Below are 27236 nucleotides of genomic sequence, written 5' to 3'. Positions count from 1 at the left end.
GATGCTTACCCGTGTCGTGGGTTTCAAACTTGTGATATCCCTTCAACTTGTTGAGACATTTGAACCTTGTTTTAAGAAGTATATACCAAAAATATCGGTATCGGGTCTATCATCCGAATTACCCGATCCATTTTCACCCCCTACGGCTACGACCATCAACTTCCCCAACTTCCCTGTGGGCCCATGAAAACCTTGAAACGCAGAAACAGAACAGGTCCAAGCCAGCCAAGGCAAACGCCTCTCTCTCTCTCTCTCTCTCTCTCTCTCTCTCTCTCTCAGCGTCGCCGGACTGATGGAGGGCTTCCCGGAGGAGCTGCGGACGCCGCCGGTGCCGCTGGTGGCGCTCTTCGGCCAGCCAGAGATCCACCCGACCATCTCCGGCTTCCTCCTTTCGGAGCATCCACCCCTCAACTTCCTCGCCCTCCCCGACTCCTCCGCCCTCTCCCTGCTTGCCCGCAAGCCCAAGGACGCCCCCCGCTCCGGCCGGCCCGCCGGAATCCTCAAGCGCGCGTGGCTCTCCAAGCACCAGACCCGCGTCCCGTCTGTCGTCGCCGCGATCTTCGCCTCCGATCAGGTCTCCGGCGACCCCGCCCAGTGGCTCAAGGTCTGCTCTGATCTTGAAGCCCTAAGGTACGGACTCCCTTCCCTCCCTCTCCGTCCTTTTTTTCCTCATTGATTTGTTATTTCATCCATCAATCAGTTTTTCTTGCATCGATTCTTGTAATTTTTTCATTTTGGGTTTCTTCTGGAGGAATGGAAACGTTTGATAGATGCAAACTTGAATCCAGAGTTTCCCCTCATTTTGTTTCTTCTTTTGTATTACCGATTAGATTGGCATTGCCTGAATTCGTCCTTCTCTCCTTAGAATTTGATAACGATGCTGAAGTTTTGTTAGAATACAGCACCATCGTTCGCATGGTGACTTCATAGTTCCTCAGTTTGATGCATCTTTTGCTTCGTTATGATTCTTCGACCGTCTACATGTTGCAGAAATGTGATTTCCGGGCGGAACATTAAGTTGGTTGTGGTGGTGGTGCAGTCGACTGTTAGTGGTAAGGACGTGCTGATTCTGAATCCGTTCATATCTTAATGAGTTTCATTCGAATTCGAGCTCGCGAATTCTCGATGACCATTTTAGTCTTTGACACAGAGAAATGAGGATCTGTTATTGTCGGACTCATGTTCCAACCTGTTTTAGGGGAAGTCTTTAAAATATACCCCTTTTATTCCTTTGAGATTATTCAGAAGGTGCGCTTTTCAGCGATACCATTGTTGCAGGCGTGTGGAATATGCATCAATAGATTTGCTAATGTGTTTGAATTTGTCCATTCTTGGAGGCAAGAAGTTCAGTAGCTCCTATCTTTGGTGGTTGCTTAGGAAGGTCTAACTTTTAGTTTTGTTTCATTGAGGTTCCTCATTTGTCTAAGCTGGGTGCTTTTATCCAGATCACGTCGGTGACGATCAAAAGGTTGCTCTTAGAAAACGTGCTGAAATTGATGCAAAGTGCCTTACTGTGTTTGTTCAAAACGATGCTTCAGAATTAAGGCAGTCTCTCATCAGGTTGGTTTTATCCCTGATATGTTCTTTGCATGGCTTGGCTTCTGATCATGTGATTGTGTTTTTCACTTACGTGTAACCATTGTGCAGATTAGGAAGCCTCTTTGCAGAACTATGCAATACTTATTATATGGAAGAAGGGCGGCAGCTGAAAGCTCGTGTTGAAAAGAAAGGCCTTGGTTCTGCAGAGTTGCACGTCCGTTTCTGCTTTAAGGCAAGGGCTTTGTTCATGCTCTGTATTAGACTGTAAATCTTTGGCCGTGGTACATTCCTTTTATCTGCTTTTGGTGCAATTTGAAGTATTTATTGTTCTTATAACTCAATGTTTTCTAGTTGAATGTCTTTCTATTACACATACGGAGTGAATTTCTGTTGCAACTATTTTGAAGGCATCTGGTGCAAACCGTGAACAGATTCATTACCACGAATACCAGTCAAGTCTATTTAGATTTCTGCAAAGGTTTAAAATGCTGTCTAAGTCCAACCAAATTTGCAATTTCTTCTTATAGGAACAATGAATCAATCTTTAGGAGTCTTTGTTGTAACTTTGTCATGGAAGAGAAGAGATCTTGGGTTGTGAATATGGGAAAGGAGGAGGAGTCCAAGATGAAGAGGTAAGAATACACTTTCAGTGTTTGGGTTTCTAGAGGGTCAATCCAAGTCCCAGTAGAGCATAAGCTCTGATACCATGTAAATTATAGAAGAGAGAAAAAGGTAAGAGAAGAGGAGAATATGTAGCGGCAGCAAGGAAGAAGCAAAGGACTTGATTCTAATTCTAGCCAATACTTTATTGGAGATGTTCCTTTATAAACACAGATATCCACATGACACTAACAATTGCAGAAATATCCTTATGTCATACCTGAACTAATAGTAATTTCCGTATGAGCATCAGCATTTCTAAAAATCATTAAGTAGATCCTTTTTTGTCTTTCTCTTAATGACTAGTAAGCAATTAACTTTGACGTTTTGATTCTTTGGTACCATCAACGAAGTTGTTTTCTTGCGTACATAAAGCTTCAATTATGCTTCCTTCAACAGTTTGAAAATAATAATACTAGTGCTAATTTTGATGATGATGTGCTTTTTTTTTTCTCGGTAAGGATCATGATAATAATAAATTGATCATATGTTTCTTGAGGGTTTATTTATGGAGTGCCTTCTTTCATCTGATTAACTTACCTGAATGCCAGGTTGCCATCTATGCAGAATTTCGAAGAGACTGGGCTGAGGCTTTAAGATTTTATGAGGATGCCTACCATGCTTTGTGTGAGGTATCATCAGCTTCTGTTCAATTGTAACTGGCATTAGTTTCCTTTCTGTATCCATTTCCCAATTGAAAATTTTGGTTTTCCAATGATAAGTTTTAAAACCTGTATTTTTCTTTTTGATACTTTATTTATGGGATTTTTTATCGTCGTCTAAACCTCACCCCTAACAAAAGAAAGGGCCTCATATTTTATATCTTGTATGTTTCTGCTAAATTTCATCTCAAGCCAAAGATTTGTGCATCTTTATAGTCAGCGTTTTATTTTTAGCATCAGTCTATATTTTATCTGTTGTAATGTATTTGATGCATAGTCACAGATATCGGCGATATTTTGAAAATATTTTCATGTTATATTCATCAAACAATATTATAGGTAGAATATCGCGATATTTTGAAAATATCACCAATTTGATAATATCACGATATTATCAACTACTGTTACTGTTTTTACTTATTTTCTACATTTTAAAGGTGTTTTTCTTCTTTATTTTGTATTTTTTACTTATTTCTTTTTGTATATATGTATTTTATTATCTAAACATGACATTTTCTTATTTTTGTTATTATATATATATTTTTTAAATTTTTATGCCCTGGGATTTTCCCGAGAATTTTCCAAGATTTATCACCAAACCGATAATATTATGAGAAATAGTCTCGCCGAGATATAGCCGATACCGATACTTGTGACTATGATTTGATGATCTACAGATGACTGGAACATCAGTACTATTGCCATCTATTCAACGCTTGGCTGAGATAAAGGCAGTAGCAGAACAATTGTATTTCAAAATGTCAACTTTGTTGCTTCACAGTGGCAAGGTCGTCAAAGCAATCACATTGTTCTGGAAGCATATTGCACATCATGAGAGGCTTACCGGGGACCCAGAATTTGTTTTTCTTCATAGGAAGTGGATGAGCAAACAGTATTCAATATTCGCTGAGTTATTAGAGACAAGTTCTGCAGCTATTCCAGCCACTGATTCTCTGCAATTAGGCACTTTGGAAAAACCTGTCACTGAATGGGAATTGCAACCAGCTTACTATTATCAAGTCAGTGATTTTCTTTTTCTTTCTGTATTTATCCTTTCATTTTGAACAGTATGATGCACATTTTCTCTATGCAATGCTAAGCTCCATTAGGCAATTTCTTGGTTGATCAGTTTTGTTATAAATTCATACATTCCGAGGTATTGCTGATTTTGGATCATGTTTTCCTCTTCCAATTTTGAGGAACTTGTTAATATGTTATGACTTGTTTTGGATGCTACCTTGCATATACAAGAAGCATGAACTTTGATATGTGCATGCATGCCGATGCCCAAAACACCCTTAATATTCATATTCTGTCTATGTTCTGTGTTTCAATTGTACAATGTATACCCGTTAGTATTGCATGTGTTTATGAAACTTCTCATCAAACAGTTAGGAGCCTGTTACTTGAAAGACAAGAATAATGCCCTGGATGATTCCTTGTCCATGTTGAAAAAGCCTGAACACTATGCTGGGGCAGATGCAGTTGAAAATAGCCCAGATTCTGTCGTTCCTTCTCTGTATGTGGGTCAATATACCTGGATGATTCAGAACGGAGAGACATACATGGTGAAAACGTAAGTCTTAGACACCTAAAATCAAATGTGTGAATTCTATTAAGCTTGGAGTTTTAACTCTTTGCAGGATGTGTTTGCAGCCTCACTGATTCAGAGTATCTGGCCTATGCTGTTGCTGAGGGAAAGAGACACCAGGATTCATATGAAATTATAGGCCTATTGAGAAAATCTCATGATCTATATGATAAAGCGCAAAGGATGGCCTCTTACTCTAGCTATCAAATGGCTAGAGAATTTTTTGCTTCTGGGGATTTTAATAATGCTAAAAAGATTTTTGATGGCATCACGAGCCTTTACAGGCAGGAAGGTTGGCTGACTCTGCTTTGGGAAATCTTGGGTTATTTGCGGGACTGCTCTAGACAACTTGGGCTTGTCAAAGATTATGTTGAATATTCACTTGAAATGGCTTCACTTCCCATAATGGCTGGAAGCCGTAAGGAGGCTCTTGACCCAAAAGGTCAATATGGCCCAGCTGGTCCAGCTAGCCTCTTGCAGAGGGAGGCCATACAGGAAGAAATATTCAGAATTTTAAAAGGAGAGTCCATGATGAATTCGAGTGATGATGATGGTAGTATTAGTCTATCTGAAGATTGGCCCCTTTGTCTTGAGATTGATCTTGTTAGCCCATTGAGTACAGTATTCCTGGCATCTATAGCTTTTCATGATCAAGCTGTTAAGCTTGGTGCACCCACTTTGTTTACATTGTCACTTGTATCACATTTACCTCATCCTGTTGAAGTTGACCGATTAGAAATTCAATTCAACCAGTCTGCGTGTAATTTCATCATTAGCAATGTGCATAGACAATCATTAGCAACAACTCAAGAACAGGCCATTCGAGTTGTGGATGCTCCAGATGTAATTCTTATTTCAAATAAATGGACACGACTGACATATAATGTCATACCAGGTAATATGTCATGATTATTCTTCACTCTTTAATTTCTTGTACTATGGGAATCTGACTTTCATTCTTTGTTTTCTACTTTTTTTATTGCAGATCATAGTGGGAAGCTTGAGTGCTTATCTGTGCTAGCAAGGATAGGACAACAATTTACCATCTGCTTTCATGCTGAAAGTCCTGCTTCAGTGGATGGTCTACCTCTATGGAAGTTTGAAGATAGAGTAGAGACCCTCCCAACCAAAGATCCTAGTCTTGCATTCACTGGCCAGAAGGTTGTCCAGGTGGAAGAGCCAGAGCCTCTTGTTGATCTCATTTTAATCTCTTCTGGGCCTGCATTTGTCGGTGAAATCTTCCCTATCTCTGTGTTTGTGACTGCTAAAGGACATATGGTATGCTCTGGGGAGCTGAAGATAAACCTTGTAGACACCAAAGGGGGCATACTTGCAACCAGAGACATTGAATCTTTCTCTTCAGAAAATCATGATGTGCAGCTTCTTAGTGTTTCAGCATCAATTGAAGAAAATGGTTCCCAACCAAATGCCGAAAATATCAGAAAAATTCAGGAGTCTTTTGGGATGCTTTCTGTGCCATTCTTGAATGTGGGTGAATCATGGTCCTGCAGGTTAGACATCAAGTGGCAGAGACCAAAATTGGTGATGCTGTATGTTTCACTGGGGTACTCCCCTAATAGCTGGGAAACCATGGCTCAAAAAGTTCACATACAGAAGAACTTGCAAATTGAGGGGAAGACTGCCATTGTAGTCAATCACCAGTTTATGGTGCCATTTAGGAGGGACTCACTATTGCTTCCCAAAATCAGACAAGCCTTGTCATCTTCTGAACAATCAACAGCATTTGCTTTGCACGAAAAAAACATCCTTCTTGTGACTGCCAAGAATTGTGGTGAGGTGCCTTTGAGGCTGATTTCCACCTCTATTGAAAGAGATGACAAGGACAGGGAGGCATGCATTGTAAGTCATGCTTCTGCACCTGATCCTGGTCTTCTGTCTGGTCACTGTAAGCCTATCTCGCCTGAGATTATTCTTATGCCGGGTGAAGAATTTAAACAGATTTTTTCCATCATTCCTCTTAAAGAATCCCCAAATATAAGCATGGGAACAGTATGCATCAGATGGAGAAGGAAGTCAGAGTTGATTGAGTCAACAGGAGTTGTTACAAAACAGAAGCTCCCAGACGTTAAGGTAGAGAAGGCACCGCTGGTTGTGTGTGTGGATTGTCCACCCTATGTGATACTTGGTGTTCCCTTTTTATTCTCTGTGAGAATTCAGAACATGACACCATTAGTTCAGGAAATCCATTATTCCTTGGTGGAATCCCAGAGTTTCTTGATATCAGGAGCACACAGCAATGCAGTGTTTGTACTACCAAATTCTGAGCATGTTCTAGCATATACACTGATCCCATTGTTGTCAGGGACACAACAATTGCCACTGATTACAGTTACCTCAGAAAGATATTCAGCTGAACTTCAAACATCTGCTTCAGCTGCCACAATCTTTGTCTTCCCATCTGATCCTCACATGCAGCTGGGTCCTTTTTGTACGAAAGAGGAAAATGCTGGTGTTGGGTCAGGACTCATTACCGTTAACTGAAGCCATCTTGCCCCTACTTTTGGGATCATCCTGTTGATATCTTGGGAAAAGCATGCTCCATCTGCTAAAGTTTTGCAGTGATTGGAGGAGCGGATAGATAGATTTACGGGGTTCTACAATCCCAATCATCAATTTCCTAAACATTTAGGTTTGAATTATTTCCAAGAAAACCGGGTTAAATTTTTTAATCGGTCAATAGGTTGGAATGGGTGCATTGTTGTAGGCAGAAATGAGGAGCTGATGCTCAGGAATAGACTGATTCATATTGATCACATGATCATATGTATTCTCCTTTCATCCATGCTCCAAAAATTCTGCCTTCAGGAGTTGAGATTGCAATCTTATTCATTCATTCTTTGTGGATATTGAAAGGCCATTCATCTGAAAGCTATTGATTATGCAGATGGTGTTGGGACATAAACCTGCCAGATTTAACTATGGGCAATGTCGATTGCGCTCATTTACATCAGTTGTTTGATGACAGAATCAGGTACGGGGGTGCCAATGACTAGAGGTCGCTATTTACTGATCTTGAAGATGCCAGTCCACACTTTTTTCCAAGTGCCTAGCGAAAAGGAGGTAACCATATTTGCTTGTAGTTAGCGTGTTTTCAGACTAAGGTTGGCTCTACCATGTGGCCTCCGGACCCAGTGAATTATTGGTGAATGTGAACCTGGTATTATGTTTTGGCTGTGTATCATCTGAAGATCTAATCGTGGTGAGATGTAAATTATATTCAATCTATTTAAAAAAGAACAGTTAATTTTCCCAGATTTTCCTTTTCTTTTTATACCATTTCTCTTCTACTGATGGCAGCATTGCATCCATTGGAGACATTTATGGGGCACTTTTTTGACACTCAAACAGTGCTTTGGGAGCCCGTTTTTCTTGTAGCACAGACTTGAAGGTGTTTTGTGGAAAATAGCATGAAGCTCTCTCTCTCTTTCATGTCATTGGTCCTCTCCTTTTTCCTTCCTTTCTATCTTCTTGTGTCTTCCTCTTGCCGTGCATATGGGGCGGAACCCAGGGGTGCCATCACCACTACCAACCAGGCAGGATGTTTCCTACATTTCTATCTTCTTGTGTCCTCCTTTTGCCATGCATATGAGCCGGAATCCAGGGTTGCCATCACCACAACCAACCAGGCAGGATGGAATATGAAGGCCTGGCTGGGGCTCCCATCCCCATCCTTCCCCTAATCATCCAGCCCTGCATCTGCCTCCTGCCTTGTCTACTGACTATCATGATCATCATCAGGTCGTCAATGGCATCATGTTGTCCAATTCTCTGGAATCGAGGTTGGATGATTGCCGGAGGACAGGTAGGATGGTCTGCCAATTGATGGGTTTGATCATGAAGGGTGCTTGGCCACCGTAGATGAGTAGATTGCAAGGCCCTTCCAGATAAAGGGGAAGGGGATGCGGATACAATGTGCATGAGGGATGGATTGAGTCGATCCCCAGCAGTGAGATTGGTGTCCGCAAGTGATAATCCCTTGAAGATTGATCACATAGGTGGTAGAGAGAGAGAGAGAGAGAGATTGAAATCATTGTGAAATTATATTAAAAAGCATGTGATCAACATCTCATGATTGATCTTTGGGGACAAGAAAAGAGTTCACAAATGGGCAATCATGCAAAACGGAAAGTGCCAACACTCAATTCACTTGGAATAATTAGCGTGAGAACAGTCATGTTGGTTCTAAGGTCAGTCAAGCTTACGGATCCAATAAATTGGTTGGCTCTGTTGTTTTATAGACCCCCAACTTACTATGCTAACTCATCCTTTTAATCACAACGTATTACTAGTTAATTTCCAAGATTTCAAAATGTAGACCAAGTTAAAGGAATGCCAGTACATAGTAGAGAAAGGTTGGAAGATCAAGGTTGCAAGACCACCTATCATGAGCGTTTTGAAACTCTTTGAAGTTGAAAAGAATCTTAAAGCATGTAATGTATTAAAATTACATCATTTATTTCTTGTACAAGAAGAAAATTATGATCGTACTACAATTTGTGAATTAGAGGATTTATGATCAGGCCTGAGATTGTTGAGTTTACCCTTTTAGCATGTATATGAAATCTTAAAAAGAGAGGATTTCGGATACAACGTTTGAGTAGTTCGGATCTCAGCACTGAGCGCACACCACATCAGATCCGATATATCAAATGCAGACTAAATGAGGTAGTTTGAAGATCTACAAAAGGCATTAGTACTAGCTCATGAATGATCATTTATTCCATCACAGGTCCAGGGGCATAGTGATGCTTAAAGTAGACTTTCTTGTGTTAACGGCATTCTGTGTGAAATATACTTGGACAAGAAAACCCTCTCTCTTTTATTTTTGTTAGTCACAAGAAGACATGTAGAGTGCATAAAATGATTCAAGTTCATTCCCCTAAAGGCATTTTCTTGTCGTTAGGGCTGGTAAAGGAACCAAGCTGCTCACAGCTCGGCTCATGAAATGAGCTCATTGGGCACGCCATGAGCAGCTCCTGTAGCATAAACAAGCTGAGCATGAAGAATGGGCATTTATGTATCATTGATATAAAAAAGAGCAAGATAGGTTAATTAATTGGACTATGCTTGTAAACCCCAAGTTATTGGTCTCATTTGCAGGGTGAAACATATAAAAATGTATGTATACTTTTTATATTAATGAGCCAGCTTGACCTTGGCTCCTTGGTTTAGGTCATAGGAGATCGAGCTAGACTCGGCTCACCTAAGCCAGACAAGAGAAGCCCGAACAAGGTGTGAATGTAAATGAGCCAAAACCCAACACCCATTGTTTGGTTCATTCGGCTTGTTTGCCTGCCCCACTTACTGCATACATACTAGGATGATGATGCCTCATTTTTTTTATGTTGGATACTCCTAAAAATACATGCAACTTCTCATCAATTTTGGCTGATTTTGAGCACGCCTCAAGTCTTATAACTAGTAAAGAAAAATCAAAATTCAGTTTCCATCTTTCAAGAAAACTACGTAGAGTATTAAACTCAGTGTGGAAAGTAAAATAATTGTAACTATTTACTGATCTCAAAAAGTTATTTATGTACCCCTCGAGAGAAACCTATCTCACTTGGTCTCTTGGCAAGGCAAACTTTTATTTCAAGTTGGTAGTATTGATCAAAATCAGTTTCAGCAAGTATTCCAATCTCACTTCAGTCATTTCTTCCTACATCCATTGTCAAGAAATTTCTTGTGGAAGACCATAAAAACAAAAAACCATTTGCTAAACCGGGAATAGTATGCATAACACAAAAATGAAGGCAGGCCTTGTAAGGTTCCAGAAGAAAAAAAGAGGGTTTTTCATGGGCAAAACAGATTCAGTATCCATATCATGTACCTCATGCTACCTTTACCATTAGGACTAATATTATATGATAAACTTGGGCAGGAGGGAATACTTGTGGAGTTTTATTATATGATAACAAAAGAAATTTAATAATGCTTGTAAAGTAAAATCTCAACGCATCACAATCAAACAATGGCAAAATCTGGTCGTTTCGCTCTAACAATAGTGCAAAAAGCTTCATTCTAGATATTGATCTTTTAATAATTACAGATTAGATGCACACCTGATGCCTTCTTGTGTTAGCAAAGGACGGTGTATTGAAAAGGAGTAAATTACACTGTACATGCAGGCCAGAATCACGTGACATCAGCAACAGCTTTAGCAGTGTTAGCTTTCGAGCTGTCAGTCGATCTAGTGTGTGAATTTTGTTGCAGAAAGTTCAACTGATCAGCAAATAGAAGGCCTTTCATGTAGTCCAGTTGCATCTGCTCTTTCTCCATCTGTAATTCTTGCTCCTCAAAACGCAAGATTTTGTCCTGAATTCCTTTCAGCTTTTTTTTAATATAATATCAGCAACAATATTTTCAAGTAATAATAAGAACTTCTTGGAAATTAAATTTGATAAATATTGTAAATATAAGCACCTTAACTTCAATAATATTTGTGATGGATTTCTCCACATCCCTCTCTTCTTGATCCAGCTGAGCATGTGCCTGCACAGATGCGGCCTCTAGAGCTGCTAACATTCCATGAGTTCCATCATCTCTTTCAGCAGCTGCTTCTGCAACAGAAACTGAGAATCATATTGACCAATAAATAACATGACTTACTCAAGGAGATCCCATAGAAAAGCAGCAAAATTCTATCTAAATACAACCATGCAGCTTAAATCTGTCATCATATATTGCAGGACAACCATGCCTAGCACTGCCTAAATTCTCCATTTATTGGCAATGAACTTTCAAGGGAATTTCAGATTGCAAGAATAGTAACTGCACCTTGTAGTGGGGAAGCTTCTCCACATCGATAATTGGCTCTCTCATCGTAAATGGCTGCAACAGCAACACGAGCTGCAGCAGATGCTACATCAGAGCCCACCAAGGCTGACAAGAAGGCAGCCTAACAGAAAAAAAATGTTAATAGCATTTTATATGAATAAGTCTCGGTGGTTAAAAAATATCAGAATTTATTGGAAAAATCATATAGCATTATTAAAATAACTAAGCCATATTAGCCACAATTTCCTGGCAAAATGAAGCATCAGGACATAATTATCCATGTCACAAATTCAGTCAATTGGCTTAATATCTAAATATAAATTTCCTTAACATGTAACGCCAATCGTCAAGAAGAGTACAATGGAGTAGCAACACGTTTTGCCAACCAAAAAATTAAATAACATTTTCTCATAGGAAAAAATACAATTTCATGCATGTTTCTTTTCCCTTTTCCTGATACAAATATGGAAGTGTCCAGAGAATAAAAGTCTTTAATCTATTTTTAAAGGCAGAATTACATAATTTCCCTAATTAAATCCCATTTCATGATTTTAAAATACCAAATATTCACACCTGGGACATTATTGGATTGCTTGCATCTGCAAGCGGTGTAAGACACCTTTTTTTGGTTGGAGACGTCACACCATTAGTTTCTCCTCTGTTTTTGGCTTCAGACTGAACCCCTGTTATAGCAACCTTACCGTCATCTTGAAGGGCTAAAGGTTCCATATACTGCTCCCCTATTGGCAACTTGATAAACCGAGCAATGCATTCTTTCTCAGTCCTGGTACCAACATAATTAGATATCATCTTCCAGTCATCACTATACTGCAAAATGGCTTCTAGAAGTCGCAAAGTCTCCCCATCAGTCCAGTCTGTCTTAGCCTCTTCAGTAAGAGTAAGATCAATTCGCTTGAAATCTGCAGCAGAAAGGCCAACCTGATAGTTGCCACGGACAAAGCATCTTGCGCAAAGAACGACATCAGCCTGTTAGAACACGTAAAATCAGTATTCTATACAACATTACTTTCAGATAACTGTGTAGTAATAGATATTTGGTTTAATAAAAGTATTAAAAGTTTTTCACAAAAAAGTTAAAAAATGGATAAAAGAAGTGAGAAAGAGAAAGAAAGTAAAATGACTTTGGCGCTTGCTAGAGACATTCCTTAAATTAACACATAAAGCAAACAAAACATCCTAAAATAAACAATCTAATTCCACCGGCAGGCAAGGCAGAGTAGGTCACAATCTACTATACTGGACATTTTTCTTCTTTTCTAAAGATAACCTTAGTAGTGCTTTATAGAAACATACAAAACTACAACAGCAAATTTAGGACCTGATCGACACCCATCCAGCACGCAGCAAGATGCATACACCTCTCCAGAAGCTATTTGTTAGTAGGATCTATCTACCAAGGCAGGCATGATACACAGCACTGCACATGGAAAGAAGCCTAATGCATCAACCCTTGTGGTGGACAGCATTAACTCCTCCATGGTAGGACCTGATCATATGTTCTACTCAGGCAGACTACATGGGTTTATTTTCCCAATTTGATAATGAGAAATCACCATATGGTTCAGACATCCTGTTATGGGCTTGTGCCATGTTTACCATGGCCCTTTTTCAGTGTCTGCAGTGTAAAACTCCATGAGTACTCTTCTGCTGCCCACCGAGGATATCAAACTCACTACATCCTTCAACTTGAATGCCTTAAGCCGGCCCACCTAGCTAGGTGTGCAGGGTCCTTGTGGACTACTCAGGCAGGCTAGATTACCTATAGGAATTTACATATAAACTAAGCAATTCAAGCTCACCACATTAGCAAATTCACTAGGGCACACGATCAATTTATTGTGCAGTATGCTATCTGTAGCAGGAGATCACCCACAACCAAAAACATCATCATTAGTCACTCGAAGATAAACCAAAAAGAAAAAACTTACAGTTTCATAAAATGGAAGAGCTCACAATTTCATAATATCCACCAACAAATACACTGATAAATACTAATTAGTCTACAACGAACATTCATAAATTTTTGTACATCAAAAGAAGCAAATCCTGCCTTGATCATTTTCCTGGCATGTCAATTTTCACATGATCTGTTTCACAAAAACTACAAACTCAATAAATGCAGAAGCAAAATCTGTCTTCATCATTTTCCTGTAAGTTCAATTTTCACAGGATCTATTTCACAAAAACCAGTCTATAAATGCCTTAAAATATTATGCAACCATGTAAAATTCTTAAAGACAAATAACTGGTTTATACTTGAACACAACCATGGAAGCCTTTCAATCCATTGTAATGAAATAGAGAAAAATACAAAAACAATGTCATTAAGAGCTTTACAAGATCATGATCACAAAAGTAAATAAGCACAAACCAATGCCACTAAGGGCTTACAAGATCACAATCACAATGTGGACAAGCACAAGTTCACTACAGGACAAAACAATAGCCAACAAATGGCAACAACACAAGTACTAAGTGCATATAAGACATTAAGAAACTAAATAGAAAAACACAAAATATAAAAATATTAATCTTTATTGAGCATAAATGTTTAAGAAAGGCATTGAGAAAAATGGGCACAACTCGTACCATTCTATACAAAAGGACCCAAGGCATAAAGCTATTGGGAGCTCCCAACAGTCATAAATGTGACCATTGGGGCTCCCAACGACTCTATGGTCTCAATGACCATAAAGCCCCTACAATGCAATAAAGGAGAAAATAAAAATAAAATAACAAAAATAAAAAAGCAAAACTGACCCTAGTGAACAACATCTATTAAAAAAGACAAAAATACCCCTAAAAGGTATTATCTATTACATCAATATAAATAACATATATATATATATATATACAACTTAACACTCCTCAAACTTACGGTGTGATATACCAAAAGTTTGAAAATACAACAAAGATTTAATTGGAAAGTTAAATCTCTATCTTTATCACGTAGAGAATTTTGCAAATATAAGTTTTCAAATGTCTTTATTAATAATCATCCTCAAACGCCTTCATCGGCTATCTTCATTTTTATAACATGATGCATTGAATATCTCATTTCTCAATCCATCACATCTTTAAGAGCCTCTAGAGAGAACAAACCAAAAGGTTTCAACTACACAAGGAAGGTATCCTAGGCCAATAATTACAAAAATTTTAAAACCAATATATTTTAAAAATAATGAAATTTTCAAACAAAGTAGGAATAATTTTTAGAAACGTTAGATAATCATTAAAAAAAGATAAGAAGAGTAATCCTCGATGATCAATTTTTATGAAATCAGACCATAATCTTAAAATGAACATATTTTTTAAGAAAAACATAACATTGATCATAAGAAAATTTGATCATTCAAGGACACATGAATCATCCAGATGAAATAGACAATTATGCATAAATAATATCCTAAACATTTCAAATAGCATGCATATAAAATAATATAAGTCAAAAGAAGACCTCAAGAAAAGAAAAGCTAATTAAGTTCATGCATACAATAATGTGAACAAGATAATCAATATAAAACACACACACACACACACACACACACACACACACACACACACACACACATATATATATATATATATATATATATATATATATATATATATATATATATATACATCATGTAATTAAAGCATATTTAATGCACATAAGACAACAATAAAAATAACTATTTTTAATAACATGCACATAAAATGCATGGTTTTAAAGTAAAGAATCAAATAGCCTTCAATTACAAACAAAAGTGTACGGTGTGCACCAATATCAAGTGGACAACACAAGTATTTTTGTAAAGAACACACTCTCAACACCCACAAAGGAGCACGCAAGAAGGCTCACAATATAAAGAATAAGATTTTATTAAACATCACAAGAATGCAAAAAATGCTTGAAAATTTTATCCATAAACATTTTTCATACAAGAAAAAATAAGTAGTAAAAGTTTAAACATTTCAAGTAGAGATTTTAAAAATCCCACTTAACAAAGAAAATGATATTTGCAAATAAACACTAATTTGCGAAGAATATGAAGAGATTTAAATTCTCACAAATATCAAGAAGTGATATTTTGAAAACTTCAACAATAGTTTGACCATCACAAGCAATCACCTCACTAGGCCTCCAAACCTAATAAATCAAGTGTATCAACGACTAAAACAAGAGCATAATCACCAAGCCAATAAAGGGCCAAAGACACATACGAAAGTGTGGATAAACATCTCTTGTCTACATATAATGACACTCAAAATAAGTGTATCAGCGACTAGAATAAAAGCATAATCATAAAGCCAACGATGGGTTAAAATCACACACGAATGTGTGAATAAACATCTCTTGTTTACATATAATGACACTAAAAATCAAGGGTATCAGCGACTAGATCAAGAGTATAATCACAATTAGGGATGGCAGTGGACAGAGGCGTGGCCAAGGACAAGGTCTCTACCCCCAACCCGTCTTAAAATTTTGCCATTCATCCCCGCCTCCATCCCCGTTTCATGTCCTTCATCTCCGATCCAAACAAGGCGGGGCCCCGTTTTCCCTCGGTCCACTGTCATCTCTAAAGAAGGAGAGGAAGGTTTACTAACGGCGATCGAGAATGGGGTGGGCCGGAACAAGGCGGGGCAGGGGAAAGCCTAAGTCCATCCCCGTTTCATATCCTCCATCCCCAGTCCAAACGGGGCGAGGCGGGACGGGGCCCCATTCCTCCAATCCACTGTAATCTCTAATCACAATGTCAACAATGGGCTAAAAACACACACGAAGGTGTGAACAAACATCTCTTGTCTACATATAATGACACTAAAAAATCAAGTGTATCAACAACTAGATCAAGAGTATAATCATAATAACAACAATAGGCTAAAAACATGCACGAAGGTGTGCAAAAATATCTCATGTCTACATATAATGACACTTAGATAAGAAGCATAATAGGAGAAAACACTCGAGGTAAGAAAATTTATAATGAAAACAAACTAATACCATCAATTTGTATAATCTTTTGAAACACCAAGGTTTCAAAAACAGATAGTCATCACAAATAAACATAATTATGAGCATCCAACATAATAATAGTCAAATAAACAAATAAGTGATACAACACACTCATAAAACCAAAGATAAAAAAAACTGTCAGTTCGAACCAAACTATAAGTTGACAATCTAAACTGACATAAGCAAGGTGCATACAACTCACCCCTGCAAACAAACTCTAGTTCAATAATAACATGGTCAAGATAAATGATGCACTATATAAAATTTTGTGATGAACACAACAAAAGACCAAAGAAGACAATAAATACTCACAGAAATCATTTTTAAAATAAGTGAGTTCAAATATATAAACAAATTTTAAAAAAATAAAATTTTAAATCAAATCCAATAATGATAGATGAAAAACTTAGACTGAATATAGTGCAATCATATGCACAAGACATCAATTGATGCAATCATAAGCATCGTTAATACAAGCAAGCTATATAGAGAGAGTTAAATCTAGATTACAAGTCTACTATGACAAAATCAATGTCATATAACATTAAAGAGGACCAAAACATATATAAAGATTCTCAAAGAACCATACAGACTACTAAGTACATACACAAGTATAACTAATCATGGATACTCACAAAGAGATTAAAAGAACTCATGTATATTAATAATTTAAATAACTTCAAGTCACATATCTTATACAAAAGACATGCATAGGAACAAATTTAAGCATATATGCAAGTGATAGATTTAAGGCACTAAGGGCACAATATAAAAATTTATATTTTATAAATAACAAATATGCAATGAATCAAGTCTTTAATCAAGAACACACATGTCCACCAAGGATCTAAGTAGATAAGCACGTCCATTAATAATGGACAAGTACTAAAGTTCAAAAATGATTTTAAAAAAAACATACATATATCTAATTTATACAAGATATACAAGATTGCACAAACTATCGTGGTATAAAACTCATGAGTCATACTATGAAACTTTGGGAGAGGGTGATTGAGTATAGGTTGAGAAAGGTTGCCATGATATCGGAGAATCAATTTGGTTTTATACCTAGAAGATCAACTATGAAAGCTATACATCTTCTTAGACAACTTATTGAGAGATATAGAGAGGCGAACAAAGATTTGCATATGATTTTTATTGATTTAGAGAAGGCATACGATAGAGTACCTAGGGATGTTCTCTGGTGGACAATGATGAAGAAAGGTATTTCTCTCAAGTACATTAGTATAATTAAAGATATGTACGAAGGAGTAGTAACCAATGTCTGCACTTGTGGAGGGGTGACAAACAATTTTCGGTTGGGTTACATCAAGGATCTGCATTAAGCCCTTTCCTTTTTGCTATAGTGATAGATGAACTTACGAGATCAATTCAAGAGAATGTGCCGTGGTGTATGTTGTTTGCTGATACTATTGTTTTGATTGATGAGTCTAGAGATGGGGTTAATGCTAAGTTAGAATTATGGAGACAAACTTTGGAAGCAAGAGGTTTTACGTTGAGTAAGAGTAAGACAGAATATATGGAATGTCAGTTTAATAAGCAACGAAGCAGTGATGAGAGTGTAGTGAAGCTTGGTGAGCAAGAAATAGCGGTGGATGACTGTTTCAAATATTTGGGATCTATCATTTAAAAGAATGGAGAAATTGATGCAGATGTAAATCATAGGATTAAGGTTGGGTGGATGAAATGGAAAAGTGCAACTAGAGTGTTGTGCGATCGTAGAATGCCATTGCGGTTGAAGGGAAAGTTTTATAGGACGTCAATTAGACTTGCTTTACTATATGGTACGGAATGTTGGGCTGCCAAGAGACATCATTTTCAAAAAATGAGTGTAACTGAGATGCGTATGCTTCGATGGATGTGTGGAAATACACTAAAAGATAAGATTCGGAACGAGGAAATACGTAAGAAGGTAGGCGTTGCATCCATTGAAAATAAGATGAATGAGAATCGTTTACGATGGTTTGGGCATATTCGGCGAAGGCCTAATGATGCTCCGGTTAGAAGGATGGAGAAATGGGAAAATATATTAGCTAAAAGAGGTCGGAGTAGGCCTAAGAAGACTTGGATGGAGATGATAAGAAAGGATATGAATGCTTTGAACCTCACCGAGGACATGACATTGGATAGAAATGATTGGAGGAGAAGGATTCATGTGGAGGACCCAGAATGATTTTCTTTTTAGTTCATATCGCCGACCCCAATTGTTTGGGATGAAGGCATTGTTGTTGTTGTTGTTGTTGTTGTTGTTGTTGTTGATACATATATCTAATTTCACAAGATTAAACAAATAAACCTTATAAGAAAAAGTTCAACAATAATAAAAAACATTCAAAGTTTTTTTAAAAAATAAAATGAAGGCAAACATATATATATATATATATACATATATAAAGATTAAAGAACATAAGTGTTTCCTCTTGCATAATGCATGAAAAGGATAACACAAGAAATACTTAAAGATATGAGATACATACTGGGGTCTAGTTTTCCCTTGAATCCAAGCCTCACAACTATCATAAATCATTCACGAAGCACACACTCAAACCAAAGAATCCCAAGACCCAAAAGAAGCAAAATGCCAAGAATAAATTCTTGGCTCTGATACCATGTAATGAAATAGCAAAAAATACAATAACAATGCCACTAAAGGCTTTACAAGATCACAATCACAAAACCGCATAAGCACAAACCAATGTCACTAAGAGCTTACAAGATCACAATCACAGTGTGCACAAGCACAAGTCTACTAATAAGACAAAAATAATAGCCAACAAGAGGCAACAACACAAACATTAAGTGCATATAAGACATTAAGAAACTAAATAGAAAAACACATAATATAAAAATATTCATCTTTATTGAGCATAAATGCTTAAGAGAAGCATTAAGAAAAATAGGCACAAGTAGTGCCATTATATACAAAAGGACCCAAGGCATAAAGCCATTAAGATCTCCCAACGGCTGTCACATGGGTGCGGGTGAACACGGGTGCGGCGCAATTTCAAAAATTTTGGACACGGGGACTCGGCTACATATATATATATATATATATATATATATATATATATATATATATATATATATATATATATATATATATATATATATAAGACCCGGTCAAAGTTGTGCCCATTAGGGGAGGTGATGAGTTGTGAAGCCTGATTCAGGGTTTTTTTCCTTACAGGAGGGGGGGGGGGGGCGGGGCGGGTCCCGCTGCGCGATCAGCAGGCGGGGGTCCAGGGGGGGCGCCCCTGGCGGGGGGTTATAGGGGGGCAGCGCCTCCCCCCCCCCCTTCCAAGAATTTTTTTTTAAATTCTGTAGCCCTCCAAAAAATGAACCAAAATGTCCCTGGGTGCGTTGACCGCACCCAGGGTCGGGTTGACCGAGTTCGAGCCGTACCCGTGTCGGTGCGTGTCGACGTGGGTGCGTCGACCTTGGAGACGAGTCTGTGTGACATAGCCTAACGGTCATAAATGTGTCTGTGTCCCAATGACCATAAAGTCCCTACAACAAAATAAAGGGAAAAATAAAAATAAAATACGAAAAATAAAAAGCAAAACTGTCTCTAGTGGACATCTATTACAAAAAGATGAAAATACCCCTAAAGGGTATTACCTATTACATCAATATAAATAGCATATATATATATATACAACTTAACAGTCCATAACCATGTTGTGTGTCATAATGCTAAGAGATAAATTCCATTGGACTTAGATGATCGTATGCAGATCAATAGGTCCCTCCGAAGGTTGGTTGGCTAAAAGTCAACATCTAGAGCCAGTATTGACAGATGGGTAGATGGTTTCACTATTTGAGACTATAGCGAAGAATCCACTTACTAAAATAAATACTTCTGCGGAAGATATTAGCTTGAAGGAGTGGGTATTCAAATAAGGATTTCAATGTGTTAGTGGATACTTCCTGAAGAGATGTGGTTCATATTATTAACCATTATTATTGAATGATGACTGGTTGAGATCAAATGGATGACATGAAGCCAGATGCAACCTTCCAATTTGATCAATTTCCTAGATTATGCAGATTAGAATCAGAATGGATTTGGAAGGACAAAACAAGATTACTGGACGCATTATCTTCAGTTGGATGCATGCTTCAAAGCGTGAAATGTAGAGTTTTGAAGCATAGGGAAAGCACTTTCAGAAGTACACGAGAACTGGACTTTGGACTAAGTGCATGGGAAGCATATTTACTGTACCATGGGAAGTTTCCTTTTGTCGAAGCCATGCTTCCCATTGGGAAGCAGGGACACTTGTTTACAATAAAACAGTTCTAAATCATATATACTAGAGTTCATCTTGATATTTCCGTTATTTATGTGAAAAATGCATATCCATTATGATAAAGACAAGTTGAGGAACATCATCTACGGTACAGAATATTATTTTTTGATCATTTTCAACATTTGAAATTTCTAGAAAATCCATTTCTCCTTTCCAAATACTAATTGATTATTCGCCTTTTGCTTTCTACATTTTGTCTATGTAACAAATATTAGAGATACTTTGGAAATATTGATTTCATTGTGATGTTTTCAAAGACCAATGTAATCCAAACAAATGATATTTTCGAAATATGACCCATTTGTGTGTATGTGTGCACTTGTGTGTGTGTGTGTGTGTGTGTGTGTATGCAGATATTTTTCAAGATCGTCCCAAGAATACGATTTTTTTAAATTATCACAATATTTTCCTCACCAAGATTTTCCCGAGAACAAGATTTGTAATTCTTGTTTCATGAGCCTGAAAGATGGTATTTTTCACCCTTTCACTTCAAGTGTTGCTTCTCATTCTCTCTTCTTGGCAATGCTAGAACCCGAACTCCCACAAAGGACGGTTCTACAGATTCCGGCGTTCAAGAGAGAGGCGCGCACCATGAACAAGAGGGGCGTGCAGCATTGGGGAAGAGATAGAGTCGTCTCTCTTGGCTGGCTACACAGGAAAGCATGAAGTGGATGGGTGGTCGACGGCAAGGGAAGGAAAAAAGGTGATCCTTCCAGGTCAACGACGGGTGTAGAAGAGAGGCGAGGGAGAAATATATTTCCGTAGAGAACAAGAATACGAAGCAAGAACGAAGCTTAGAAAAAAATATGAATAAACTTCATTAAAAAATTCTTAAGCTAGTTACATCTATTCATAGATTTACAAGGCAAAAAAGTAAAAATACATACAGTTCCCACTCTAGAGAAGACTCTAGGACGGGCGTTCCACCAAAGTCCCAGTCTGGACGGCTGGACAGGACTCCAGGCTAGGCGGGAATCTATAGGAGCTCTAAGAGAAAGAGAAACTCCCTTTGCATAGTCCCAACTCGGTGGGACTCCAATTGGGCGGGTCCTGGTTGGGGCGGATCTGGCTAGTCAGACCCGAAGCAAGAAAAGGTCCGTAACAAACCACCCTTCTCAAACTTGCCTTGCTCTCAAGGTGAGAACTTCGGGCACTGAGTTGTTAGTCGGTCCTTCTCCACTTTTTCTAATATCGTTCTACCTTGTGGGTTATGGATCCACAATATGGAACCGGATCGCGAGGTTGTTGAATGGACCAAGCAGGATCTACCCCAACATGAGTACAGAAGCCAGGAATATTTTTTCCGATCCAACCAAAGTCATGTGATAAGCTTCCAAAGTGGAACTGGTCAAACGGATTCAGAGCGATTGATTGAGACAAAATATAGATTTATTTTGAAGAAATTTGATTTGTCCCAGATAAGTTGAAGGTATGAAACACATTTGGGTTGGATAATATGGGTTTGGGAAAGGTTTGAATTCGGTTAGAAAATTAGATATAGAGAGTTTTGGGGGATTGATTTTAACAAGCTCAAGTTTATGTTCATTTTAAGAATTTTAGGGGTGAGGATATAAGGGTCCACGGTGAATTTAAGAAGGCCCAATATATGAAACTTAGATTAAAGACATGAGTTTGGATCAAAATCTTATTGAATTGAATTTGGTTATTGAGAAAGGTCTTGTTGCTCGATAGATACAACAATCAGCAAAGTCAGATCAATACTCATTTTTCCCACAACTAAATCAAGCTCTTGTTATATTTTGATGCACCCACAACAGCTATTGGGGGGGTTGCACTGCAGTCATGCCTTCTTTGAAGAATAATGCAAGATTCTCGTCATGGAAAACTAGATCCATTTTCTGGAAATCTTCACGTGGTCCCGCAAAGAACGACGAAAGATCTACAAAATAAATGATTCAGTCCAATTCCAATCTTTTCCTTCACTCAGCGGATTCGTGTAGCGATTTTGCCAAATATCGTACAGCATCGTCTATCTTGCACAAGGATGAGTCCACATTGACTGTACCCTCTAAGCCAAGTGTTGCCTGCTTGCAGGACAAAATATTGTTGGTCTGAAGTTCGAGTGGTGCAAAGGGGTAGGCTAGGGTTTAAGGGGGACTCTGGGTTTGGTCGTCTGGTCTTGGGTATCAGGTATGTAAAAATATTTTTTTTGAAAATTTTCAAGGCTTCTACAAGGACAGAACTAATTTATTTCTACGATAGGCCAGGGCGTTACAGGTTTAGTTTGTTTTTCTGGGTTCAGACAAGGTTTAAAGATCAGACCAAATCTCAGCGATCCAAACAAATTTTCGGGATCTGTAAATTGGATTTGAAAGCACATAGATGTTTGTTCCTAGGGTAAAAATTTCAGGATTTATGGATCTAGGATTAGGATTAGGTAATTTTTTAAAGTTTAAAAACATTTCGTCGTCAGGATCCCGTCGCTGGATCTTACAGGTTTTGGTAAAACAGTAATATCTACAAATCAGGATATGATTTTTCTTATTCGTAAATTGTGTTCGGTTTAGGACATATAGAACAAACTAGGGTGAATTTTTCAGAAATTTTAGGGCTTTCAAACTACCGGGATGAATTTTTGAAAACTAGACTTAGATGCAAGCCTGAGAAAAAAAATCAGCCACACAACAACCAAGTCGTCGAGACTGTCCTCTAGCTCTTGGTGATAGACAAAAATGTCCTAGGAGATGTGAATCAACCTAAATCCTCTAGATTCGGGGTAGATCAACATTGAGTCTGATGAGTCTGATCTAACTCTACTAATGATAAAAAACCGATGCATCTGAATAGAATATGTTTCAAAAAATAAATGAGTGTCAAATCAAACCTAAACAAAAACTATGAAAGGTGTGGGCCATTGTTGCGTTGTCCCAAAGCAATGACTCAGCAACATGACTTCCAAGAACGATGCTTTGATACCACCGTTAGAACCCCGACCGCTAAGGAGGGACCATTTCTACAAATACGGCCTCGAGAAGACTCTAATGTAGGGAAAAAACAGGAAAGAGAAATTTGTTCTCGATAGGTTTTGGTCAAATAGGGCCAACAACAAGGTAGAGGGTGAACCTTCTGGGTAGGCGGCTATGTCACATGGGTGCGGGTGCGGGTGCGGGGGTGCGGCACTTTCAAAAACCTTAGGTGCGGGGGTGCGGCAGGGGCAAAAACGTAAAAAATAATATATATATATATAGAAGGGGGGTCCGGGGGTTCCCCCCGGCGCGGGTCCCGCTGCTCGGTCAGCGGGCGGGAGTCCAGGGGGGGCCACCCCTTGCGGGGGGTTATAGGGGGGCAGCCCCCCCCCCCCCCCACAAAGAATTTTTTTTAAATTCCGCAGCCCATTTCATAGGGCAAAAAAAAAATCCAAAAAATGGACCGAAATGACCCTAGGTGCGGTCAACGCACCCAGGGTCGGGTTGACCGCACCCGCGTCGAGTCGCGTCGACGCAGGTGCAGCACCCTGCTAGCCGAATCCCTGTTACATAGGTAGGCGGTTGTTGAGGAAAATGTGAAAGAAGAGAGGAAGAAAAGGTGTTCCCTTTAGGACTAGGGCTTAAGAACAGAGAGAAAAAAAAAATCACTAATTTCATTCATAGTTAATCAAGAATAATAACACTTATTTATAGAGTCTACTAAAGAGTCCTAAAAGAAATAAAAGACCAAGAAAGTAAGAATCCAAATAGGAAAGGAAAGGGTGTCCTCCAATGCCTGTCAAGTGCCTGTCAGACTGGGTTTCTTGGGCGGATTCCAGTCCCTATCAAACTGGGTCTCTTGGGTGGATCTGGATCCAAAATGGCTTCTCAGGGATATGAGACGGTACATAACAAGCAACCTTGGACAAACCTCTAAAAAGTTGCCAATTATACTCATTTTAAAAAGTTATGAACCAGTAGGGTCATGCCTAAACCCCAGCTTGACCACCAAAAGCAATGAAAAATGACAGAAACAAAATGCCCGATCAGCAAAGTTCATTCTTCAATTCTGTTCATCACAACATAGAATCGACTCTGAGACTGGTTTAAAGCTAAGGAATCATTGGAACTTGGGATTCCAAAGACTAGTTCAAGTCTACTGAATTGGACTCCAATCCCCCACTGATTTTAAGACGTGATCAAGAATCTATAACCTACAGTGGTGCAACTTGTGGAATTGCTCATCACATCTTGGTTTGGCTCTTATTTGTTCAAATTTCTTCAAAGGGCCCAAAACTATCAGTGAGAAATTCCCATGTGATAGTTTATAATCAGCTATTGATGATCAAATTTTAAAAATTTCATTACTCATAGTTTTGCGATATTCCATCAAAGATACGACCTTATGCTGAATTATGCAACAAAGTTTGTTCTTCTAAACCGAAAAAGAATTTCAGAAAACAAAGAAAATTTTACACAATAACTAGTGGAGAGCACTCTAACCTTCCGGCAATCGAAGCACGTACTGTTACAGGCAGACTTGCAACTACTACATAATTTCTTCACACCATCCCTCAAATTCCTCGTCGGATCCATTGCAATTTCTCCAGAAACGACAGGATTGAAGAACCGGGATAATCGAGCCGACTCCGACATCATGGACGCCGAAGAAGAAGCTGCCGGAGACGCCAATGAAGCCAGCCCCGTCCCGGGCTTCTCCTTCTCCTCCGACCGCAGGCTCTGCTTCGGCGGAGTGTAATTGATCAATCCCCAACTCTCCAGGAAATCGAAGACCCTCCGGACGGACCCGACATCCGCGACGAGCATCCTGCGGACCTCAGTGAAGGTGATCTTCCTTAACGGATTCTCCCTGAACTTCTTCACGATGAAGTCCCTCAGGCACGTGTAAACCCTAGGGTTTTTGGCCGTCGACCGCCCGTCGAAGAAGTCGGCGAGCATCCGGCGCTCGGTGTCGTGGATCCGGTCGAACGAGAACCACCCTGCGATCGACGACGAGAAGAATAAGGATAAGAAGAACGGAGAGAGGAGTTAGGGTTTCCGAGAGAGTTAGGGTTTTCCAGAGGGTTGGCTTACTTCCGTAGCTCGGGACGGTGACGTGGTCGACGCTGGAAACCGGCTGATCCAGCGGGAGAGGGGTGCGTGGCGCTGGCTGCTCCTTCTGCAACGGTGGCTGAGGTTCTGGTTTACCGGCAGGCTCCGCCGGAGCAGCGGAATCCGGCGGTGGCGGGGGGTTCTCCGGCGCCGCTGCGACGTCCATTCTGTGAGAGAAGACACCGCATTCTGTTTACTCTGGGCGCTATATCGCTCTGCGGCTTTTTCGGATCCAGTTCGACCCGAACCCGAACTCGTCACACATCTAGGCTTCAAATAGATCGGATATCCGATGCGTGTCCGACATGTTACTTCCGGATTTGGATCCTTTAGATCAGAATCGGATCTGTTCAATCGGATTACTTTCGGAGTTAGGTCCGATTTTAAGTCAGACTGGAAATCGATCTGAATCAAAGTCCGACCCATTGTATTTTTTATTTTAGGGAAGCTGGGGTTAGAAAGACCCCACCAGTTATTATTCAACGTACCATTGGGTTTTGAACCTGCAACATTCCACCACAACGAGACATGGACGGACAGATCCTACCAACCACGTGGAACCCTAGTTGGTAAAAAAAAAAAACTTGTTTTTGTTTTATTTTTTTGGGATTCAGATTCAACTTTACCTCATCAGATCTGATTTGGATCTAAATCAGGATTCAAATCTACTATTTATATTTCGGATTTGAATTCAGATCTGGCCGAAATCCGACCCATTTGCACCCTGGAAAACCAGAAGAGCTTATCATGGCTTCGCCTGTGTTCGGCTTCAAACTCGTGAAATAGGCCCGTCCAGCCGAATAAAAATATTTTAAATATATTTTATATCATAGATTATAAATGGTTGAAGTATTTGGCTTGCAATCAAGAAGTTGAGTTCAAATCTTTTTGTAGCTTTAAAACAATGTATTTGTTTTTGTAAATGAACTGGTTTGAGCTTGGTGCAGTGGGTTTGGAGTTTAAATCTTGTTATTTTCAATTTTGAAAAATATAATTTTTTTTTAAATAAGCCAGCTTGAGGTCGACTCGTTTAATTATGGCTTACCAAGGAGCTTGGCTCGGCTCGGCTCGGCTCGGCTCGGCTCATAAGAATGAGCTGACCTTGAACACCCTTTGTTTGATTTGTTAGTCCAGTCACGTGGGCTGGCAACAAGTCTGACTTGAATTTGAACCATATGGATCATTATCCGACTTGGAAGTACTGGTAAGATATGGGTCAGATTATGAATGACCCAAACTATATATGAACTTTAAAAGTGGTTTGGATCTGAATCTGACTCATAGTGCGAATAGATTTGGTTAGACTAGATTCAGCCTAGATCTGATTACTTTTGTTTGCCTGATTTTGGATCAGGTTCCGAAAAGAACCAAAACGTATTTGTGAATCCAACCCATATTCGTATATACAGTACACATATTTAAACTTGGTTCAGATCCAGTTCAGACCCTAATGGAACTCTGGCTGTTTTGCATCGCCAAGTGATGACTGGACCTAGCTTAAGCAAGTCAAGATCTTGGCTTATCAACGGGGGGCTCCGCGTGGTTGGCAGGAGCACGTCTTCTTCTGGTGGAACGTTGCAGGTTCGAAACCCAGTG

The 27236-nt window shown here is 39.0% G+C and overlaps 2 protein-coding genes across 2 annotated transcripts; one reads left to right on the top strand and one right to left on the bottom strand.

The window, feature by feature from the left end:
- Nucleotides 1-292: 292 nt before the first annotated feature.
- LOC149829034 (uncharacterized) lies at nucleotides 293-6954 on the top strand. The gene is made up of 10 exons (XM_090017202.1): nucleotides 293-630; nucleotides 991-1052; nucleotides 1446-1560; nucleotides 1648-1803; nucleotides 2117-2171; nucleotides 2751-2831; nucleotides 3539-3880; nucleotides 4253-4437; nucleotides 4518-5347; nucleotides 5438-6954. The coding sequence occupies exons 1-10, from the start codon at nucleotides 293-295 to the stop codon at nucleotides 6952-6954; spliced, it is 3681 nt and encodes a 1226-aa protein (XP_089873328.1).
- A 3402-nt stretch (nucleotides 6955-10356) lies between these two features.
- LOC149829033 (SWI/SNF complex subunit SWI3B-like) lies at nucleotides 10357-25806 on the bottom strand. The gene is made up of 6 exons (XM_090017201.1): nucleotides 25623-25806; nucleotides 25032-25528; nucleotides 11824-12237; nucleotides 11251-11371; nucleotides 10897-11045; nucleotides 10357-10803 (listed from the first exon to the last, which is right to left on the bottom strand). The coding sequence occupies exons 1-6, from the start codon at nucleotides 25804-25806 to the stop codon at nucleotides 10609-10611; spliced, it is 1560 nt and encodes a 519-aa protein (XP_089873327.1). The 3' UTR covers nucleotides 10357-10608.
- Between the last annotated feature and the right edge of the window lie 1430 nt (nucleotides 25807-27236).

This window comes from Nuphar pumila, chromosome 9 (assembly GCF_984573655.1).
Source record: "Nuphar pumila chromosome 9, dmNupPumi1.hap1.1, whole genome shotgun sequence".
NCBI lineage: Eukaryota > Viridiplantae > Streptophyta > Magnoliopsida > Nymphaeales > Nymphaeaceae > Nuphar > Nuphar pumila.
Note: the sequence above shows the minus strand (reverse complement) of the source record. Positions and strands in the feature narration are given on the sequence as shown.